Here is a 24,485-nt window from a genome sequence, read left to right on the forward strand (position 1 = left end):
CCTCTTCAGGGATTGGTGTAGCTGGTAATTGATGAGCCAATCGCTGTAGGCCTCAGGGAGTGGCACTGGAAGGCAGGGCTGCATCCACTTCCAAGTGGAGTCAACTTGATTAGAAGCTGCTGATGGTACAAAAAAAAGGAAAAGAAAACATACACAAGGCCACTGGCCGTAACAGTATTGAATAGGAGTGTAACAGTTTATTGATACAGGACTATGTCTATTAACATTTATTATTAATCCTTTGAACTGTGTGTGATGGAGTTGTTGGGCTCATAGAGCAGACGACATGGTGTGGGTTAATCAGAGGCAGTCAGTCCTATGGTTGGAGCCCCTCACAGCTCCTCCCATCTTCTGTTCTGTTGAATCTGAAAAACATGTCTAAGGGTTTGTGCCTCGAGTGCAAAACTGTTTTTGTGACGAGCGAGGCCGTAATGTCACCTTGAGGGCTTGTGTGTGAGCCGGTGACATGGTGGAACTCGGTGTCGTATTAGATGGGAACAGCATTAATCATCCTGCTGTCCCTCTGTGTTACCAGGACATTGATTCTCATTTGTCATGTTGTTATGGCAACCAGCAGGAAATAAAAACAGGAAAAAACAAAAAGATCACAATTATTCATTTGCGACCTGCAGTGATCAATGACCTGGGTTTGTAGGACTTTGTGAAGTTTGATCTTATTTAATTGATTTGATTTGATTTAATTTCTGGTTTAGTTCATACATAGTTAGAATTCTCCATTTATTCGTTCATACATGGACTAACTCTGCTGTAGCAGGTGATAAAACTATTTATCCCTACCAAGGTCTTGATCAGAGTTAGATTGGACAAAATCAAGATTATTGACAAGAAAATAAGATCCAGTGTTTTCCTCCCTCTTGTGTTCAGTGTTTTTCTGGGATTGATCCTCTTACTGCAGCTTCACCTGTTGTACGATACTCACAAATGTAGAGGCAGGAACTCTGGGATAGCCGCCTTCAGAGTATTGTCAATTTTACTCCAAATTGGTGCACAATTTGCACCATTCAATGTAAATGTAGATGGTGGTTAGATTCATTTTTGTTGCAGAACTTTTTAGGAGGATCCAGACGGAGCGTTCAGACGGTTGTCAGAACCCTATGCAAAGATCGTTTCCTGTTCTGTGACAATACTGCATGTTAAACCAAAGACTTCAACATTTTTACATACAGTAGCTGTGTTGCAGGCCTGTCTGCCTCTTCCATAGAGCTGCATGCTTTACATTGAAAAGGTGATCTTGTTGGTCTCTCAGCTGTGTGTACAAGTGTGGACTTTATCAATTTTGTTGTAAAACAAGAACCCTGACAATCATATTTCATGTGTAGAATGACCAGACATGTCAGACATTGACAGAAAAGAAGTGAACAGATGGAGAGATACCTGACAGGATTGCAAAACCTTTGGGAACCACCAAAAAAAGTATTTCCTGTTTGCCTCAGCTCACCGATTCATTTAGAAAGTGGATCAGACTGCTGGCTCAAGGCTCCGACACGACACGACGCCGCAGGGGGGCAGATAACTAAGGAGGAAGAGCTTTCTGATGAATGGCTGTTTGATTTCTCAGTCTTGTTTCTTTCGTGTGGGTCTGAAACCCCCTGAGGTCATTAGTGTTTGATTTTTGCATTGCATGCTGACTGCTTTCACCAAATCCTTCAGGGAAGCCTTCTTCAAACATTTACACATTCACATTTAATCAGCACTATTTAAAAGTCGACGCTATTTTTAATTTATGTCGAAATGGGGCAAATTTTGTGTGAAAATCTGGTCAATAATGCATGAAATGCTGCAGATCTGTAACCACACTGCGTTTGCGATAAACAACAGCCTGTCCAAAGTGATGGACAGTGACAGTCACATTCAGTGAGTGAAAAGGTGCAAATATGCCATCTGTGTTGATATGACGAGCGTGGAAACTGAGCTTCTGCTCGTATTTATTGCTTCTTGTCCTTGAATTTGTCCTCTCCTTGGATCTTTTGGGCTCCCTCCCACCAGCTCCCTTCCCGCCATGTGAACCACGTCTCCCTCAGGCTCAGGCGGACGCTTCGTTCCCAACACACACAAAACCTTCAGGATTCTTCAGCCACTCTGATCGTCTGTGTCTTCCGCCATGGCGAGGAGCTGCAGCCTCTTGGCCGACGGCATGAGGAAGCGACGACGTGACGTTAAAGAGATGGCGGTCACCAGAACACACCCGCAGATCGCTCCGTTTCAGCATCAAGTGAACCACGATGCGGTTTAATCCAAAACAGATTAAAAGCTCCACTATCAGGCTGTCCCAGTTCCACACTCACACAGCTGGAGTTATTTATATCTATGTAGTCTTGCACTACAACAACAACAAAAAAAGCAGCATTCTTGGGCTTTTGGCTATAAATGCTCCTTGTGGTCTCATCAGAGAGCAAAGTAATAACTGGCACAGATGTCTAAAGCCTAATCTTCTGATTATTCTGTTTTCAAAGTGGTAGAAACAATCTTTATTGTTCAGATAGTGAAGGATAGTTGTTTAAAGAAGAGAGTTGACTTCCTCAATCAGCTCAGTCTGTCATGTTGAAGGACGTAAGAGGACTCTGCAAAGACCAATTGGAAATAAATCAACCACTTTTCTTCAATGAGCAAGAAACAAGCTGAGCTGAGGCTGTAAAAGCCAAATATGATCAAACTGGCAGCCAATCAGCTACTCATATGTCATTTCAGATTTAAACAATGGAACAATTCTAATGAAAAGCAGTGGTGGAGAAAGTATTCAAAAAATGTACTTAAGTAAAAGTACAAATACACAGTCAAAAATGTACTCAAGTAAAAGTAAAACTACCACATTAACATTTGTACTTAAGTAAAAGTAAAGTACTGGCTTTTAAAAATACTTAAGTATTAAAAGTAAAAGTACTTGCTGAATGCATTACCTAATCCCTAATATCCTTAAGTGAACCGATCGTATTTAATTTTAATACATCAGAAATGTGCCATTTTAATGAACAATGTCACAGATAAAGCATGTTTTTATTGTGTTTACTCTGTAACATAGTTTAGACTTAGATATGTGATTCTATGCATCATAATTTCAGGGATGGAAACATTTTGTCTCCTGTCCTAACATAACATAAACTTCACTTTTTTTGCCCCTAGTGGCATTTATTTTTAAAGAAATCCAACAGAAAATGGATGGAAAGAAGGTGGGTGGGAGAGGACAGGCAACCAAGGAGCCAGTAGCAGAGTTGTAGTCAAGAAGACCACCTATCCTAGACCAAGACCAGCACCCCGTGCTAGATGACACAAAAAAAACTTTTACCTATCAAAATTGCTTCTCAAATTGGTCTGAAAGGTCAACATTCCCATAAAAAAAACTAGATATTAAATACTTAGAGCTGAAATATATTTAATCAGTAAAGATCCGTCCAGAAAAATCGGATCGTTCCTGAATATCATATCACTATATTGCACTTTGGTACCAGCGTTGTCCCATAAATGCGACACCTCAGTCAACACCTCCACACAATAATTCAGCGCATGAGTGACAACTTTTTTTCATCGCAGATGCAACATGTGTCTCAGTACAGGTAGCTTTGCTAACATCACGTCCGGATTTTCAAAAAATATCAGCCACGACAATGGACAGGGGAACCAACAAGWTCATGTCATCTTTTTTGGATGACATCAAGGTGTTTGAGCCACGCGATGCCTCCAACATTGTGCGCGTCGCAGCTAAATGCTACCGGTCGATGAGGAAAACAGCAGATCCTCACATACTCAGCATAAATATAGCTGTGGACAAGATCACTGACGCCTATTGTTCTTGCAAGGCTGGGTAACTCAGACATTCATGCATTCATGGTTTTGAGGGTTTGAATGTGCCTAGCACGGTACTCAGTGCTAGCGTGGCTAACACGATTACAGTTTAGTAAAAGCTAGCGTGGCTAACACGATTACAGTTTAGTAAAAGCTAGCGTGGCTAACACGATTACAGTTTAGTAAAAAGCCTTTTCAGGTAAAATAAAATCTTTAATGTATGTCAGATACGGTACACATTGCATATTGATCTGTTCAGCTAACGTAAGACTGTGTAACAGACAGGCTTCAAGGTGGAGAAGTTGTATCGGTACTGCAATTATGCTGTACTTGGCTAAAAGGTTTTCATAATGGATGTGTTAATTATTGACTTTTTTTCTCAATCACTAAACACAAAGAAAGCAAAGCAATAATACTTACACCAGCAGACACTCCTCTGTTCTTATTGATCCTATGACGATTGAGCTACAAATGTGGTCGTGCACAAGCTTTGATCCAAGCAAGGCTTTCCGTTTCAGATTTTGGAAATCTGTGAATTTTAGTTCCACAAATACGATCAGGATACCTGACATCACCTGTACAGATTCCCCACACTGACAGTGGAGAACCATTCTTTTCAAGTCCTAACGCAAAAACGTTCTGCCGGTCTGGTAGTCCACAATGTACATTAGCATGTCTTTACTACTGTAGCTTGTGTTTGTGAGACTGTCACGCACGTGGTAGCTGCGCTGTGACATGAAATGGGCATTAGCCAATGAAATGCGGCCCCTGTGGTAAGGTTCATAGAAGCTCCACCTGGTCTGGAACCTGATTGGTTGTTATTCCTTCCTGGAAGAGGGCGTCGGCTGACATAATGCTGACATCACCTAATTGTTCCGCTTCTCCTACTGTGAACTTTTTATTTTCAAGACCATCAAAATAATCCTACATCAGTTCATCAGTTTCTTGTTCATTCTGTTCTGTCTTCTTAAACCTCCAGTCAGTCTTAGCAGATGACCGCTTGTACTGAACCTGGTTCTGGTTCTGCTGGAGGTTTCTTCCTGTTAAAAGAGAGTTATTCCTCTCAACTCGCTACATGCATGCTCGGTATGAGGGATTGCTGTAAAGTCAAATGGAAATTATTGTCACTGTGCGTCTGTCCAGGATGAGGATACACTGTGGATGCTGTGGTGATGCAGGGGGTAAAGTGGGACCCATACGGAGGCCTCAGTCCTCGCTGTCATGGGTTTGAGTCTCAGCTTGATGACCTGTGCCACGTCTTCCCTCTCTCTCACAACCCACTTTCCTTCTTGCCTCTTTCAAATAAAGACAACTAGAGCCAATAAAATCTAAAAAAAAAAAAAATAAAGAAGAAGAATGAATGCTGCAAGTCAGTGAATCAATACCATCTGCTGGGTTGTGTAAGAAACTTTTCAGTTTAAATTGAATTAATTGAGAAATCTGTACCATTTGAGAACTAGAATCTATAGGAATTGGGAGGGAAAAAAATCACACAAGAGGAATGCTGGAACAGTTTAATTGTGTCGGTTTTCTGGTCTCTGGTTTCTATGCTGTTCAGTTTTATAACATGGCACAATTTTTAAGCTAGTCGAGCTGTTTCTGTTTTTAGCTTAATGTCATAAAGAATGTCCACAGGCCAGTTGCATTCATCTGTTCCACTCATACATTTTTCCATGCCAGTTTGCACCTGTCTTTCAAATGTTCTAAATATAGACGCAAATAAAAAATATATATTTTATTTTACAGACCTGAATCTAATTCAGGTCTGAAAAATCACATTGTGGGTTGTAAGTCTTGACATCTGCATGTCTCCATCAGGGATATTTGCGATTTGTGATGATCAGAAAGCACAAAAATACCGGTTGTGCCTTGTTTGGACCTGTTTAAATAGACACAAACCTTTTAAAAATCATGCCTCAAAGTGTTTTGCATGTAGGCCAAAATGTTCAGCTGCAGTATTATTTGACCAGAGCTCCTTTTTTTTGCTGGTTTTCTGTGTCGCCTGCATGACTGCAGCAGAAGAGAATCAGCATAGAATGAAGCTGCAGAATAGAGATAGTAACTGGCAGGTGAAGCAGAGAGACGTGGAAACATGAAACAATTTGAGCAGAACACAGAGAAACATGAAGGAGACAATAAACCATGGATAAGACAATCTGATTAGATTTGAAACCTGCAATCAGATTGAATCAGATTAAAATAATGTGTAAATCCTGGTATGTTGAAGATAAAAATAAAATTCATACCAATAGATTATTAATTAACTATTGAGGCAGAAGAAAGACCTTTCCAAATCTAATTTTTCTCATAATGTGAAACATTTGAATCCAAAACTTACAGTCTTCAATTAATATGTAGAAGCAAATGACTTTCTATGACAATATGGACATCTTGAGTTGTGAACCCAGCGTGGTCGAGCAGGTAGCAAAATGAAGCTTGTTCCAAGCAAAGAAGGCTCATTTCAGCATGAACTCTGTCTCTGGTGCTGGATGTTCATTCAGTGAATTTGAATTTGAGTCGCTGGAAAATATTGTAATTAGGTCAAAGTTGCGTCACTTCAAAGTCAAATTATTCGCTGCTGCAAAGCTATTTTTAGAAGAACATTTCTTTTAAAGAGTCACTCAAGTAAATGTTACCACCCACTTCCATTGGTACAAAACACAATGGAAACGGGTTCAAGGGGGATGAATGCTTTTTCACTGCAATGTACTTATGTTTTTCCTGAACACACTTGTTCTGACAGATTACTGCTGAAACAGGAACAGAGCTGCAGCAGCAGCAGCTTCGTGAGGTCATTTAAAGTCACGACTAATAGGAAAAACCTAAATACCAAAGGTCACTGTCTGCAGGGTGAGGCAACGTTTCAGAGCAGCAGGCCCCTCTGTCCACCTGCATGTCAGAGAAACATCCATGTTTCTTGTAAAATTACATTTTTAACGTCACATTTTTATTGCATGATTCATTTTTTATTTAAGGATCTGGTATCTTTACAGGTCCTTATTTTCTTCTAATCTGCAAAGCTATATTATGAATATCAGGGTCAGAGTGATTACAAAGGATCTGTAAACTGAAAGGTTGACATGCCGTCCAGGATGCTGCGTCCCTCAGGTCCTTTCTCAGGTCTCTGCGATTTGCTTTGACATTCACATTCTGCTCACCTGATGGACACGGATCTTTCATCCTGAGTGACACTTTGCTATTTTCTCCAACTCTTATACGCTTTTCATATTTCTATAAAGTTTAAAGTTATTGAGGCAAAGAAACCGATAGTTAAACAGTTCAGCTACTGGCTTGATGTGGGAAAGGAAACAAAAGGTTACAGAACATTGGCTATATCCAGTTCTTTTTATTTCTGTTTCAGTGATGAGAAAAGGAAATAAGAGAGCTGATAAAGTAAGAACACTTGTGTTTATACTTTGATAAAGCTTTGTGGCAGTAATTGTTATTTTGCTGGAGAGCTGATTTCTTTCTCTTTAAATAATTCCACATTTGAAGAGTAGAGCATGTGTCGATGCCAAACAGTTTATCCCACTGTTGACTCCAGTTGGTGTGTGTTTGTTTGACTGGATGATGAAAGTCTGAAGAATCAAGACATATTGGTGATTTAACAGTCTTCACTGAGCAGAGAGGAGCCTCAGTGGTGCTTAAGCAGTTTGGCACAGGCAGAGCGGTTTCTCTAAGTTGTTCATGGTTGCTGCCCAAATCCTTAGCTCTCTCAAAAACTGTGGCACCATGTAGAGAGAAATCAACAAGCTCTCCAACGATATAAGACGGTGGTAAAAAGGCTCATGTTATGGAATACAAATGTCCTCACTTTTTCTGCTCAGCATACATGGGTGTGAAAAAGTGTTTGCCCCCTTGCTAATTTCATTTGTGTTAAATTGTGCTAAATGTTCTGGATAAATCACAAAACATGAACCTCACAGTGCTGCCTGCTTCATGCAGAGGATCAATCGTCTAATTAGTTTTATGCACATTCAAGATGAGTTAATTGTCGCCACATCACGGTCACACTGATACAGAATGTCTATTATCCTATTCTTATTCATATTAATCAGTGATATGCATCGTGGTGCAGTTGTTTGAGCCTTAAAGGTTTAAATCACGGCTCTGGCCTTACTGCATGTTCTACCCGTACATACTTGGGTTGTCACTGGTCACTCAAAGTCCAAAAACATGCACTCAATACATAATTAGGTTTTCTAAATTGCCCTTAGGTATGAGTGTATGAATGCCTGGCTGTGTGTTTCTCTGTTGCTGTGTGACGAACCGGCGTCAGTCCATGATGTGACCCGACTACTGCTACTCTGCAAGGATTAAGGAGCTATTGAAAGTGGAGAGATAGATAATAGGAAATTGTAGGAACGGTGTCTTGTCAATGTGGTTGAAGTGTTAGTCCAGGAATTATGAAAACGAATAAAGGCTCAGTTTGCCTAAAGCAGCAGTGTCCAGAGTTGGTCCTTAATGTCCTGCAGGTTTTAGTTCTGTTCCTGATGCCACCTTGGCATGTCAATTACAAATGTGCGTGAAACTCAATATTCAGTCAATATTCTGCTAATGGAAAAACAACATAATTTTGCAATTGCTGTTTCATTTAAATGAAAAAAATTACATTAAAATGACACATGAATAAGTTTAACATGATAAATCATTAAGATCGCTCCATGATCCTCAAACTACTGCCTGTCATCTTCTTCATGGTTTGCATCTGGTTGTTGATCATGTGATGTGAAAAAACTGTTTCCATTGCAGTTTTACAAAGTAAATCAATGTCAATATGGCTGAAAAAAACCCCACCTCATCCTAGCACCAAAACTTTTTATTAAAAACAAGAATTTTTCAAAATTGTCTAATTTCCATTTAGCAAATTTATTTTTGAAATGTCAAATTGTGCCGTCATATTGTCCAGTGTTTCTCAACCCTGGTCCTCACCGCCCCCCTGTCCTGCATGTTTTAGGAGTTTCCCTTCTGCCACACACCTGAATTGTATCTCTGGGTGATTACCAGGCTTCTGCAGGACTTGATGGTCATGCAATCATTTGAATCAGCTGTTCTGGAATAGAGGCACATCTAAAACATGCAGAGCAGGGGGGCAGTGAGGACCAGGGTAGAGAAACACTGATACAGTCGATGAAAACACAGATAGTGTTCTGCAGAGACCTACTAACGAGTCATTATTTGACCCAGGTGTTTTGAGTCAGAAAGGAGAACATGCAGCATGCTGGCCTTTGAGGACAGACTTTGTACACTCCTGACTTAATGTGTCTTATATGATGCTAACATTCACCTTTATGAAGATGAACAGAAGAATTGGATTGAACTTTGATTCCTGTTTCTAGAGCAGCTGACAGAACTCCTACCTGCAGCTAGAAACATCTGCTGACCCGTGAAGGCCGCTGTGATTCACCACAGCCATCGCTGAGACGTTTCTGCTGCATGGAGTTTGTCATTGTGTCCATATGCAAACAGTCACAGTAAATATTTGAAGGCCGAACTTATTTCTGCACTTGTGTTATTCATTGGTGCAGCGCGTTCAGGAGTGAGCACAATGAATTTCACAGCTTGTCACCTCCAGAGAGCCGTGCAGCTCTTTGACTCCACTCTAACTCTGCCCTGCTCTGTTTACAGGAAAATACACTGAGATGCATGAATCACAGCACACAGTCTTGCTCTGTGTTGTACTGCTCATCCATGCGTTTTCTAGGTGTGAGCCAAGTGGGATATCCCATCCGAAGCGCTCTTGTGGCTTTCATTTGGTGGCGCATGATCCTGTCCTGTCACAGTTGCAAAGTGGAAGAATGCAGTTCTCCTGGTTGTGGAACAGGTTCATAAAAATAATACAGATACCACTCAATATACTAAACACAGGGAAACTCAGAGCAGTGTGTAAATGCAGTGGATTGGTTGAATATCCAGTAACACTTTATTTGAAGGGGTGTGCATAAGACTGACATGACGCTGTCATAAACATGACATAACACCTGTCATGATCATAAAGAAGTCTTTATGAATGTTTATCACAGTTATCATGAAGTGTCATTCGGTAAATAATGACACTTTTAATGCAAAGTTGCTCTAAAAGTTGCACTGAAAGTCCATTAAAAGTGCCAACTTTACATGATTTTGTAAATTATCATAATTTACAAAATCAAAATTTACATGTAAATTATTTACAATCATAATTGTAATCATAATTATGATTACAAAATCATAATTATGATTACAAAATTATGATTTTGTAAATCATAATTTACAAAATCATGCAAAGTTGGCACTTTTAATGGACTTTTAATGCAACTTTTAGAGCAACTTTGCATTAAAAGTGTCATTATTTACCGAATGACACTTCATGACAACAGTCATAAACATTCATAAAGACTTGTCTATGTTCATGACAGGAGTTATGTCATGTTTATGACAGCGTCATGTCAGTCTTGTGCACACCCCTTCAAATAAAGTGTTACTGGATATCCATTATCACAGGTGTGTGGTTTAGTAACGGGACGAAAACCTGAAGCTCACAGCCATTTGAGTTAACCCTGAAGTTCAGAGTTTTCTGTCACTGACTTTGAAAAGAACATTTTGGATTTTTGTGATCTAGAGTATTTGTCACAATCTGCGCTTTGGTTCCTTATGAAAAAGAACCTCAGGGTTCTTATGGGCATCAGTAGCTGTGTTTCCATAAACCACACAGTGTTCCTCAAACTGAAATTATAAAAATTAATTTGCTTAAAGGCAGCTCAGCAATTTGAAAAAGTTTTCACTGGGATGAGGTGGTTTTTCAGCTGTATCAAAATAGATGCATTTTCTAAAACCGCAATGGAAATGAGTGACATGATCAACAGAGTTCATATTTAACCATTTAACACTTAGTGTTATTAAGCGTTAAGTGATTAACTGCAGACAGATTTAGTACTTGACAGAGTCAATGTACCAGCTCTCCAAAAAGATTTAAACTCTCTCTCTGGTTTGGACCCATGCAGACACTTTAAACGTGTTGAAATCAAACCTGAGTGAAAATTTGGCCATGCTGGGTTTGCTGTGCATGGTACGACACCAACACATTCAGATTCTGTGCACCTAGCAATAACTGACACTCAGTGGTGAGACACATGCCTAAAACAGCACATTTAAAAATCTATTTTTATAAAAAGCTCCAAACCATAGTCACCACTCAGACTCAATGTCACATGTCTGTACGCCTAATTTCAGATCAGTCCCATCAAGTTTGCACAGTTCAAATTCTCCAGGTGACTGAACATGCTCAGGTAAACAGGATTGTGTGTACATGCATGTGTGGAGGAACAACAACACGGCAGATAGCAGGATTTCTGATGAATGTTATCTGGGGTGGGTGGAAGCGAGTGAGTCAAAACGGAGGAGCAGCAACACCTGCGAGTGTGTCTCATTCTTTGGCAGCTCCGTCCCTCGGGGGCTACAGCGAATGACAGAAAAGATCGAAAATGCAGCGACAGACGGAGCTCTGCACACATGGAGAATGGCAGCAGCAATGGTGACAATCAACTGATTGCATTCATGCATATGTACAGCGCTGGGGAAACAAGTTCCTGTGACGGGAAGTAATTAGGTGAACCTCGTCATTCAAAAGCTTGTAGAACCAATCTGAGCTGTAGTTACTGTCATTTTCTCTCTGACTTGATTAGCCTTCATGCTGTGCTGTTTTCGACATTTTCTCTCTCTCCTCATAGAGAATAATGTTTTAGTTCTTTGTAGGTGTCAAATGTATCAACCATTACAAGGTTGTCACAATACTAACATTTCAAACTTGAAACTGATACTGAGAAAGATATTCAATAACATTTTAATGGTATTGATAAACAATGGGAAATGGTATATCAATGATATTTCCCATGGCTCCAGGAAATTGGAAAATTTTCATGAAGGCACAGAGTTCTTTCTAGCTAAGAGCAAAAATGATGAGTAATCAATCATGAATGCATGATGCACTTTTTCACTTCCGACTCCGATATTTGAGATTTAGTATCAGTCGATCCCAATCTGATACAGAAAAGCAGTACTGAATTGACTTAAAATGTTTCTTTTTTTGAACACAGACAAACATGTACTGTCACAAATTCATTTTTTAACTCTGCACCAGAACAGCAGACTTAAATACACCAGTGGCTTCACAAGTTTGGTCAACCAGGTTGAGGTTCAGGCGGCTTGTCGCCTACTGATTCCACTCAGCCTCTTCACACAGCATCATCAAATCAAAGTAAAGGTTTAAACTCACTAAGAGAGTTTATCAGTATCTCCTCAGCACTAACTCTCCTCCACGGAGGGTAAGACCGGCCATGAAGTTCAGTTGCATCCTGGCTGTCTTTTTAGTCTCCCCAGAGCATGAAACCCTGCCAGGTCCAGAGGGTAGCCATGTTCGTCTGTCAGGATTTGAGGAATGAAAGGACCCAGACAAAGATCTTCATGAAGTAACAGACTGATAACAACACAGGCAGGCCAGATCACATGAGGTGAGATGCATGAGGGGAGAATCCAGCACAGAACCCAGGACCTGGCAGGTGTGGATGCACAATCTGTGTTTCCTTTAGAAATGTGCAGAGATCTTCATTCGTATTCTGCTAATGTTGCAAAAATAGAATTTTGCCTTTACGGTGTTACCATTAATTAAGAAATGAAATTAAAATCACACATGTTTAAGCTTGTTCATGCTATATGTCATTAAAAGTCACGTCAGTGACGGATATAAACAATTACATGAGTTGTGTTCATAATTTAGCCTCATCATCTATCAGCCAATCAGAGGAGACGTCTGATGCCTGAATAAACATTCAGGCATTGGAGCATCAAGCTCCTTATACAGTATGTATGTAGCCAGAGATGCAGGAAAAACATTACAAATGTAAATAAGAACATTTAAGTCTGTAATGCACACAATAAGACCAGAAAGAGTAAATGTACCTCTGACTTATGATATGTGTGTTGATCACAGATAGATGTGTTTGCTCCCTATGGAATCAAATGAAATTCCCTCTATATGGAAATGTGTTGCTGGATTGAAGGGTTTGCTCTGCTATCAGGAAAACGACCACAGGATCGTCTCCAACTCGTCTCTTCTGATCAGGTTTTCAGCAACCCATGTAACTGAAATCAACTTTAGATTGAAAGCATTTCTGTGAACCTCTTCTCACAGATGTTAGCATGAATATTTCTATTTTCTGTGCCTTTGGGCTCTTTTCTTTCATGTCTATATTTTTGGCAGCCACTTGTCCTCTGTCTGCCTCAGATGTGTCCGTGCATGTTGCTGCAGGAGCTGATTTGGGATTATGATTGGAAATCGTTGCCTCAAAAGTTCTTGAAATACTTTTGCTGACAGTCAAACACTCTTGGCTGATCAAAAATGAACCAAAGTCCACAAACAGCAGCTAAAATGCCAGATTTCTGGGGCTAAAAGAAAAGAGACCACAATACAGTTCATACAGACCCAGGCTGACAAGACACAAGCAGAAATGGTCAAGATAATTACAGCACTGACCAAACGGAGGAGTGAAGGACAAGGATGTCAGAATAAAGCAGAAAATGAGTCATTTTCTCATCAGCTCTCCCCAGCAGCTCAATAGAGGTTTTATTTGACAGACCTTTGTAATGATTTTCTTCCGTGACATTTGCTCTTTGGAGACTGTCTACCTGTCCATTCATCTTTGGTCTTTCTTGTCGTCTCTTTGGTGTTTTTTTTTTTTTTTTTCATTTGGTTTGAATGTCGCCGTCTGGGCAGCAGACTGCCTGATTCTTCTGCAGCTCTGAAGTAAGCGGACTCCCAGGTCTCATTTTAGATTTCCTGTCAAAGCGACAGGCAGTGTTCACTGTGATGGTTTAGCAGACGCACTCAGATCAAGTCTTTCTTGCTTCATCTACAAACAGAGTATCCCAGGTGATCCGGGCTGCATAATGTGCCATTAAACCAACAATGCTGTATATCAGGGGTGCTCAATACGTCGATCGCGGAAAGGTTTTGAGTCGATCTCGGCAGGTGACAAACTGAACGCCGCCAGGACGCTGAGAGCAGCACTTCCTCTTCTGATAGGCTTATCAAAAATATTCACTAAGATCCTGAACGTTTGTAGCTTCATTAAAAAAGAATAATTATTAAAAGTCAACGAAACATGTTAAAATTAATAATCTCAGTAATTATTGTTTCAACAAGGTGTTGCGCAATTCTGTGCGTTTCGGTTCCATTAACAAAAAAAAGAAAAAGAAAAAAAGGCGACTCACAGACCGACTGACGAACAAAGTAGAAGTTTAAATTATCTACTCAACCACCGCTGTGTTCATGAGAGGCTTATTAATAATCGAGAAATAAATATCAAGCCTGGAAACCTGATATCGTAATGGACTGAATGTTGTGTTTTAATGTAGCCTAATCTTTGCTCGGCTTGCGGGGTGCAGGCGGTTGCCACGGCAACGGGTGTGCTTAAACGACAAAGACCGAGAGTAAAAAGGTAGGAAATGTTTTCAGGTGATAGTCTGTTCGGGTTGTTTTACCTTTTTTTTTTTTACCTTTGCTGTGGCTCATCACACCTGCTGTAGTTTCTGAACATTCAATAAACGACAAAATTGGACTAATTACCTCGTTCGTTTGTGAGCATACGTCACAACAAACATCAAATAGGACAAAYATATTTCATTAAGTTTTAACAAATTCTACCGCGATAATTATGTGAAATTAAATKAATTATATCCCKACTTCAGAAGATTTGCCTTYACCTTTAYTGGGCTCTKTGKTTCYTCCYATCAGTCTGTAGTTTYTCATACTGAGGTCATCAAACCAAATTTCAGATCTACCATGACTGACTGACACCTGCTGACGTCAGGTTTGCAACCAGCTTCTGACTGAGAAACCAGTAAGCTGCTCCCAGTGTTAGAATCTCACTGACGAAGAAACTGGATTAGGATTTATGTCACATTGTTATTTCTGCTATAACTGATGTATATTCGCATATAAAATAAGTCAATAGAGTTTAATTTGCAATTTTTATGTCTTTGTGTCATGAGGTAGATCTCAGGCGGCTGGTGAGAGAAAAAATAGATCTTGCTCTCAAAACGTTTGGGCACCCCTGCTGTATATTAATGAGCGTCTGTGGGGGCTGCAGAGCGGCTCTGCTGAGAGCGAACTAAAACAGGCAGAAGAGAAGAAGAAGAACAGCATGAGCTAAAATATTCAGTCCCTCATCTCCACTGATCTTCTTCACCTTCTCCCACCTGGTGCGCCGTCCTCGTTACTCTGCATTGTTTTTCTGTTTTATTGCAGGAAGCTGCTGATGCAGAGCTGATCCACCGGGATGCTAACAAAGAGGAAACAGCAGGGCAACTTCTACATTTGAATTTCTGCTTGTGTTGGACATGCTTCTGAAGCTCCATCAGACGTTCCTGAATCCTGTTCATGACCTGTGCTTCCTCTCTGCTTCCTCCTCCTCTCCTCTCCTTCTCCTCCTGTCATCTTCGTTCTGATCCCCTGTAGGAGTTCAGCCACAGCCTCAGGCCTCTGAGTTGAACCTACCAACCCATCCCATCCGCTTCCCTCCCCGTCCTCCATCCACCTGCCATGTCTAACGACACAACCTTCTTGGAGGCCACTGATTGGTTAGACACATCCCAGTGCCCGCCCTCAGTAGGCGGCGCTACGTTCCTGATTGTTGCTTACAGTGCAGTCATTGCAATTGGGTTGCTGGGCAATGCAGGCCTTGTATTTATCATCACCCGGCAACAGGAGTTGCGCAACGTCACCAACATCCTGATCGCCAACCTGTCGTGCTCGGACATCCTGATGTGCGTGGTGTGTCTGCCGGTCACTGTCATCTACACGCTGATGGACCACTGGGTGCTGGGGGAGGCCCTGTGTAAGGTCAGCGGATCACACCTGATGGCAAGAAGGCTGCAGCGCTGCCTTCCAAAAGTTATCATAACCTTTGACCTTTTTCACACTTTGTCACATCAGAACAACAAATTTCAGTACATTTTGTTAAGACCTGATGTTACAGACCAACACAAAGTGGTGTGTAGTTGTATAGAAGAAGGAACATGTCCCATGAGGACGAATGTCTCAGCAAGATCTAGAGAAACCATCCATGTGTTTGTCTGTCGTCGTATTATTATGCTAGCTAGTGCTTTACAGAGATTGTGAAGTTGGAGCTATCATTTCAGCTGTTGCAGAACCTCCCATCACCATTTTCTTTTTTATTCATCCACATAACTCAGTGGATGGACAAACGTTGCCTAGTAGAGAAAATCCCCACTATGTCAAACTGCCACATCTGGTTCCCCCGTTAAAAATCACAGCTTTCCCACCAATTGGCTTCCTCTTCAAAACAGATGATGCAAACACAGAGTAACACAGTTTGCTAAATATAGATTCAACACAAAGTAAATATTCCATCTATATGCATATTTGGTTTAAGAACTGAATGATTATCACTGAAAGCCTTCACTAGACACGTGTTTGTTCTGACCTTGTCCAGGTGACGCCCTTTGTCCAGTGCATGTCTGTGACCGTGTCCATCTTCTCCCTCGTGCTCATTGCTCTGGAGCGCCACCAGCTGATCCTCCACCCCACCGGCTGGACCCCTGCGGCCGGACACTCCTACCTTGCAGTGGGGCTCACGTGGCTGGTCGGCTGCTTCATCTCGCTGCCCTTCCTGTCCTTCAACATCCTCACTAATGACCCCTTCCAGAACATCAGCCTGCCCTCCAACCCCTTCAGGTGAGACTGAAGGTTTTGCCACAGACGGATCTTAATGTGAGATTAGATAAATGTGCATGAATAGGATCGACACAAATGTTCAACACACAGCAGTGAGGCTTTAAAAAGAGCTGCTTCATTTTACATGAAGAAGGACACAAACAGGACACGTGGTCATTTTGGCCAACTTGTGCAGGTGAAAAGCAGGTAGAGTGAGCTTAAAAGAAACAGTTTTATTTTTGCTTTGACTAAATGGGTTTAAGTTTTGAGTCCCAAGTCACTTTTAAGTGTCTAACTGATTCCTTCATCCCAGTTTGACTCAGAATCTGGGTTAAACACAGATTGTCATGCCCATTTTTTATTTCTCAATAATTAAAAAAAAACATTTATCATTTTCTTTCCATTTCAAAATTATGTTCTATTCTCGGCCACATTCAATTAATTACATACACAAATATACAAATATCTGAATATTTTTTCAAGGCAAGACCTGATGTTGATGCTTAATGGATTTTGCTAAGCACAGGCTGGAGCATCATCCTGTCTTCAGCAGTTTTCCTGGGGCATGGATCATTACCTGGTATAACGTGAACAAACTGGAATTGAGGTGGAAGGAAAAGGAGGCTGCTGAGGCCATTTTTATGCTCATTAGACTGTGCAGTGCAACATCGGTGATGCTTTCCCCATGAAATGATGTTTTCTCATGCCCCTGATGCAAACTAAGAACACGTTTCAGAATTTGAGGATACTTCCTGGCACACACAACCAGTGAGAATTACCATGGGGAGTGAAGAATGGGCATGAAGTAATAATTATAGCAGCAGCAGTCAGAAACCCAACTTAATCAGACCAGGAAATAGCAATTCAGATGAACCCAGGCATTAAGGAAACTTTCAAGATAATTTTTCTTCTGTGGTTAGTGAGTTGTGTTGAGAATGAACACAAAGAGCCATGCTGGCTGGTTGAATAAATAAGGGTAGAGCTGTGCTGCTTACACATGGCTCACACAGCAAGATTTTTATTCTGATTTTAGACCCAATATTACCCTTCCAACAATCTTGCAGGGCCAGTATTATTTATTTATCACACAATCAAGTAACTATGTTAAGTTCAGTTGTTGCAAAAATGCTGCTTGTATCAAATATGCAACATTGAAGTAAATTTGAAAAGAAAACTGACTTCATAATTTGACATCTTGAAATTGGGCCTCTGTCTCTTTAAATATTCCTGCTCTTTTTAAACTCCACCTTCAGTAAGTCATCACAACGTGGCTCCTCCGTTAACCCTTCAACAACCTTTTTACCAGCTTTGCTCTGATAAATAGCTCCTATAATGAGCTCAGCAGATGTGCAGTTTCACCAGGTGTTTACTTATTGCTATTGGCTAGTCTGAAGGAGCTGAGTGGGTTTAGTCGTGGGGGAGGTCTGCTCCCTGAGGAGGAAGCAGAAACTTGGAAACTGCAGCTTCAAGGTGGAGCTGCACCTCGAAGGCGGGACTAGGTCCGCCCAGGTGTTTTCCACAGCTGAATGGTTGCCATGAAAGTTCAAGGATTTCTTAAACATGCATGAAGAATTAAAGCAACACTCCAGCTATGTTTGGATGAGGGAATAATATCATAACATGATGTAAAGCTCAAAAGAGTAGCTTTAACATGAAACTGCCCCTTTAAGATGATCTTAGAAGATATTTCTGCTGTGTGTTATTTTAACATTTTGAAAATATAGTATATATAACATGCACAGTGGAAACCATTTTATCACTACAGCAGATGCTAACACCCAGCTTCTTTCTTATTGCTGCTCTTTGGGGTCCAGCCAATAAGTGCCAAGGAAAATGAATGATGCTTCTGGATTGGTTGCTATACAAACAGCAGTCAGTAGTGTGTCCAGTAGCATCACGCCGTTTCCCAAGATGAATTTTCTTTCAAATATTTTAAATATGCTGTATGAAAAAACTTTAACAGGTGGATATATAAAATATTTGATATGTCTATGATTATATAAANATTTGTGTGTTTTGGAGTTTATTTGAACTTATTTGTGTGTTTTGGAGTTTCTGTGCTAATAAAAGCTGGTAGCTCTTGAACTGCTACAAAATAAAGCTGTATTTCCTCCTTCAGCCCTCTGGCTGCAATGTTGACACCTTGAGATGCCATGAGACCTAAATCCTGAACATCATGGCATGGAGTCATCCCAGTTTTCCATGTCTGGCATATAACCGTTCATTTTAGCTTTTAAACTGGTTATATTGATCCTGTGTCCAGAAAGAGGGATAATCAGTAGTCTAGCATCATGACCTGTTTGTTCTGAAGATCCTGCAGCTTCCACTTCTCTTCCTAACATGGTGCCTCCTCACCCTGACTCTCATACTGATAGGAGGAACCACAGAGCTSTKWKRTTAAAGCTCATCTTCTGAAGTTGGGATATTTTTCCTCCAACAGGTTCCAGAGGAATCACCTCAAACCAGATGTTGGACTGGATTTTATTTCAATGTCATTTGTTAGAGCCTCATTTTCAACAGTGAAGCTATAAAGGTTGAAAAAGGTTATTATTTTGGAGAAAATCTCAACATCAATATTTCCACTAAATAAGAGGCAAAAATCAAAATTGTTTAATAAAGGACAAGCCTCTCAGATTCTGAGCCGACAGCACCTATTTTTTTTATATTAGACAATTAATTTCATATAATTATCGCGGTAGAAGCCATTTGTTTGTTAAATACCTAATGAGACATATTTACTGTGTTTGATGTTTGTTGTAAATGACGTATACTCACAACGAACGAGATAATTAGTCCAAGTTTGTCGTTTATTGAACGTTCAGAAACTACAGCAGCTGTGATGCGCCACGGCAAAGGTAAAACAACCCGAACAGGTGATCAACTCTAAACCAGTCGCACCCTTTTACTCTCCGTCTCTCTCTGTCATTTAAGCACACCTGTTGCCATGGCAACCTCCTGCGCTCCACAAGCCGACCAGAGATTACGTTAAAAACATAACATTCAGTTATGTTTTTAACATAACTGAATGCTATGTTAAAAACATAACATTCAGTTCGTTACGATATTAGGTTTTCAGGCTTGATATTTATTTTGCGATCATTAATAAACCTCTCATGAACACAGCGGTGGTTGATTAGTTAATTTTAAACTCCTGCTCTGCTATTTATTTTGGCAATGGAACCGAAACGCACAGAATTGAGCAACACCTTGTTGAAACAATAATTACTGAGATAATTTGTGGGGTCATTAATTTGAACATGTTTTGTTGATTTTTTTGTTGTTGTTCTTTCATAAAATTACAAACGTTTTAAGCGAGTCAGAGCAGGACGTGCTGCCCTCAGCTTCCTGGCTGCGTTCAGTTTGTCACCTAATGCCGAGATCGACTCAAAACCTTCCACGATTGTCGCTGCTCTAGCAAAGCACGAAGATTTCAGAAACAATATAAAATGAGAGAAAATGTAGTCATTAACTAATTAAGTGACTAATTAACTAATGGTTCTTGAAAAACTAATCAGTCACGACTGATTAGTCACGACTGATTAGTGGGTGAACTCACGGCTGCACAGTGAACCCATTCATGTTTTACAGTAGACAGCCCCTCCTCTCTCTTGCAGGTACTTCATACCCCCGCAAAATCTTTTAGCGCGGGTATGCTAAAAGGTTCAGCCTTACTTTCACCCCTGGGTGAATCTGAAAATTCTGAACCATGAATACGCAGCGTAATCATGTTAGCTTGCACCACTCCAAGGGTTTCTGATAACTTCACTTCAGTACTAAATCTGAACTAACCTTTTAACCTTGCCATAAAAACACATTTTCTTAAAGTTTATATTTTGAAATATATTTTTTCATTTTAAGGGACCATTTGATCTGCATGGAGTTGTGGCCGTCAGACAAACATCGCCTTGCCTACACAACCTCGTTGCTGATCTTCCAGTACTGCTTGCCTCTCCTTTTGGTGCTGCTCTGCTACCTGAGGATCTTCATCCGCCTGAGACGCCGCAGGTCACACAGCTACACTCTCCCTCATGCACTTCAAAAGTCTTCTCACCACAGGTGTCTTTCAATCCACTGCTTTGACACCACGTTTTTGTTCTCAGTCGACACTATGTATGTCTCATATTGTTGCGTAATCCTGCCTGAGGTGAAGTCTCAGCAGTGAACAGTGTGGTAATGGGTACATTCTGTATTGTGCAGGGACATGCTGGAGCACAGCAGGAGGACCCGGGAAGCCCAGAGGATCAATGTTATGCTGCTAGCCATCGTCACCGCGTTTGCTCTCTGCTGGCTCCCTCTGAATGTCTTCAACACTCTGTTTGACTGGCATCACCAGGCCCTGCCAAAATGTCAGCATGACGCTGTCTTCTCCGCTTGCCACCTTACAGCCATGGCCTCCACGTGCATCAATCCCGTGGTGTATGGCTTCCTCAACAGCAACTTCCAGCGGGAGCTGAGGACGACGCTGCAGCGCTGCCAGTGTGGCACCCGGGCAGGTGAGAGCTATGAGAGCTTCCCTTTGTCTACGGTGGGCAGCGAGGGCATAACAAAGGCCACTTCGCTCAACAAGATGGGATCGGTGTGTGTCCCCTCACCCAGACCTGAGATCAGCTCGGCTCTGCTATCCAAAACATTACCGGCTAACTTGTAACAATGCCGACCGAAGAATTCTTTGACAAGATCCTAAGTGCGTCAGTTGTGTGAAACTGATAAAGATCAACTTTGAGCCAGTCCAACACTGTCCTCACTTGGACCTGGCTGAAAATGGTTTAATACTATTTTAAGCTAATGTTTGACGGCATATTTTTCTTGTTGTGACTGATCATCATCTAAAATGTTTGAAGACTGTGGATGTAATTTGGAAGTCCAGAACGCCAAAACTGAGGAAGCTAAAGGACCTGAACTGTTGTGGTGTAAACCATGCAACACTCCTGGAAAGGTTCTGTTTTCCAGTTACAACCATTGTGACAGATAAACCTCATACCAGACACTGTAACGTCTGAGCCCCTATACTCTGCAGGATGCCAACACTGTGTTGTTGTCACAACACGTTGACACTTTTTTTTGGTGAAAAACACATTTTACTGTTTACACACATGAACAAAATTGTTGGTACCCCACAATCACCACTGAAATAACCTGAAACTGACAAAAGTAATGAATAGAAATTTACTGAAAATGAACTAACAAAAATCAGATCAGGATTTGCTTCTGAATTATGATTCAACAGAATTGTTTTGAAAATAAACTAACAAAATCACAATGAACCACAGGAAGCAAAGGAGAGATTTGTCCCAGGAGATTAGAAAGAAAACATGTTGAAGATAAAGTCTTTGAGAGCATCTCTAAGCAGCTTGATGCTCATATCACTGAGGGTTATTGTTGACAGGTTGAAGAGCAGGAGAATACAAATAGAAACCAAAGTGCCCAGAACAATCGCCAAGGAAATTAAAGGTAGACTCTATGGTCAAGGTTAATCAGTGTTGGATTGAACAATACATCTCATCTGAGCCAAAGTGGACTTCATGGAAGATGTCACTGTTAAAAGCAAATCACCCAAAAACGAGACTGGAATTAGCTACATTTCATATTGATAAGCCACAAAGCTTCTGGGAAAATGTCCTTTGGACAAACAAGACAATACTGGAGGTTTTTACCAAGTTCTGCATTCAGAGACCAAAATTGATTCATGCCAAAAAAAAAAACATACTATGAAACATGGAGGAGGCTCAGTTCTGGTCAGGGGCAGCTTTGTCAATGGGTTCAGGGTACGATGAGATCTCAAGACTATTGAGGCATTTTGGACAAAAATTGACAACCTTGTCAGAAAACTTGGTCTCAATTGCAGGTCATGGGCCTTCCAACAGGGCAACGACCCAAACGCAGCTAGAAACACCTAAGAATGGCTAACAACAAAATAGTGCACTATTCTGAACTGGTCCGTTTCAAATGGCTGGTACCAGTCGTTCATTAACAGAGGGGTACCAACAAGTTTGTCCACGTGAGTAACAGTTGAACATGTTTGTAAGTGCTGAGGCTTTGCTTATCATCCTTCATTCTTTAAAATATCTTTTTTGTGGCCTTTTTTTGAAAGTTATCTGACAGGAAGAGGGCAGAGAGAAGCAGGGAGAGATGAGAGTAGAATTTGGGATGACCATGTTGAGATCTCTTGCCTCTGTATACGTTGGCGTTAAACTGGCAAATGTTTTCTTTATATGTGGAAAGGAATGCTAAGTAAGCTTTTCAGAAAAAATGCTAAAAGGAAAAAACAGCTAGAAATTGGTTACAGTATTCTTTCTCTGCAGAAAATAATAAATTATGTTACTGATCAAACTCAACATCATTACGTTGGTTCAATGCGTGTTACAATCATACAGAACAGGTGAGCTGTTTATCATTATCAACACCACCATAGGGGAAATCGGGGAAAGAATACCATACCAGTACAAATATAATGAAGTGCCATAAATTTGTTTTATCCACTTTATAATTCCCCCATTCAGACGTTGCAGCACCAACCATGATGGGTCATCTGGTCCCGTTTGGATACATGAAATGTTCTCAATAATACCAGACTATCATATTGTCACTTTCCTAAAATGTCTTGTTTTGGACAAAAGATGATTTAGACCAAAAATAAAAAAATCACTTTTGGAAAAAACAAAAGATGGAGGGCATTATTTCAGGAAGGTGACATATTCGCTTTTATTGAATTTGCATAATTAAGGTTATCAAGTTTTGTAGCCTACATTACTCTAGAGAAATGTGATATGGGTAAATCGATGTTAGTTTGTAATATAGCATAGGTGATTGAATGTATTAATAATTTAACTCTAACATTAGCAGATGGCGTTGACCTCCCACTGGTGTGAAGTAGCTTTGTTTTTAAAGGTAAAGCGAACAGTTGTAGTAAGGCTCGTCTGTTTCTACCTGATTTATCCAGGTGCAAAATTAAAGATTTATTGTACAACTTGTCTGAACTGGGACAATTTGTACAATAAATCTTTATAATAATAACAAGCCTCATACGAACTTTGAAACACTTAAACTCACTAGTATTTATTTGGATGCAGTCGTAGAGCTCTAGTCACCATCACTGTACTATAGCTTCACATTGTAGATGCTGTTAGTGATCATCTACTGAGCTGTATGAACTGCTTGGACCAGTTTGATCCTTGAGTCATTCAAGTGGCTTAATTTTGAATAGAACATGTCTGTGATGATACATATGACTTATGATGGTACATATGGCTGTTACTGACACTCTTTAGTCCTACATTTCTCGATGACATAAAACCTTGTAGGGTTGTCTTAAATGTTAAGTTAGTTATAATGCTGAGGTTTAAGTACCTTCCTTATCTATGAATTTCTCATTTTGGTAGGAAAACACATAAAGGTACTTCAAAGTGCTAGACATGTACCAGCTTAGGGCTTATTGTAAATTTCTGAGCCATTCATGAGTGGTGAACTGAGGGCTCATGGATATCTCCCACACATTTTGCTACCTCTGAATTTTAGCCTCTGGTCAGTTTGAAGAACAGAAATATGTACATTTGTAAAACAACCTTAAAATTCAATGACGGCAGCCTAGAACCAGATAAGTAAAACAGTTTCATCTCTCTCTCTCTCTCTCTCTCTCTCTCTCTCTCTCTCTCTCTCTCTCTCTCTCTCTCTCTCTCTCTCTCTCTCTTTCTGTCTGTGCTGGGAAAATGATATTTCCCCCTTTAAATATTTCTTCTGTTTCTGCATCTTTCATTGCACCTGGAACAAAAGGCATGGTCTTCAGGGGGTTACATTGTCACCAGTGCAACACAGGCTGAGATCATCAAACAAATTTTACAATTAGTCTAAAAAGCTCTGAGTAAAGACACAGCAATCTTCAAATGATAGTTGCCTTTAAAAGCTACCCTGACCCTACGTGTATACATAGTTCCATTTCCTGTCCCCCTACATTCTTATATATTCTTATATATAT

At 40.5% G+C, this 24,485-nt stretch overlaps 1 protein-coding gene across 5 annotated transcripts in view; it reads left to right on the plus strand.

The window, feature by feature from the left end:
- npy8ar (neuropeptide Y receptor Y8a) overlaps positions 1-22,215 on the plus strand; it is a 48,024-nt gene extending 25,809 nt beyond the window's left edge. For 2 of the 5 annotated variants that reach the window (XM_008423150.2, XM_008423152.2), the window contains exons 2-5: positions 15,296-15,679; positions 16,293-16,534; positions 20,372-20,569; positions 20,711-22,215. In XM_008423150.2, coding sequence (XP_008421372.1) covers positions 15,380-15,679; positions 16,293-16,534; positions 20,372-20,569; positions 20,711-21,161 — 1,191 coding nt within the window. In that variant the 5' untranslated portion in view covers positions 15,296-15,379 and the 3' untranslated portion in view covers positions 21,162-22,215. Of the gene's footprint in view, positions 1-14,242; positions 14,277-14,821; positions 15,680-16,292; positions 16,535-20,371; positions 20,570-20,710 lie in introns of those variants that run through there. The other 3 variants (XM_008423148.2, XM_008423149.2, XM_008423153.2) reach the window with 3 other exon arrangements.
- The last annotated feature ends 2,270 nt before the right edge of the window (positions 22,216-24,485 follow it).

Source organism: Poecilia reticulata, linkage group LG12, assembly GCF_000633615.1.
Source record: "Poecilia reticulata strain Guanapo linkage group LG12, Guppy_female_1.0+MT, whole genome shotgun sequence".
NCBI classification, from domain to species: Eukaryota; Metazoa; Chordata; class Actinopteri; order Cyprinodontiformes; family Poeciliidae; genus Poecilia; species Poecilia reticulata.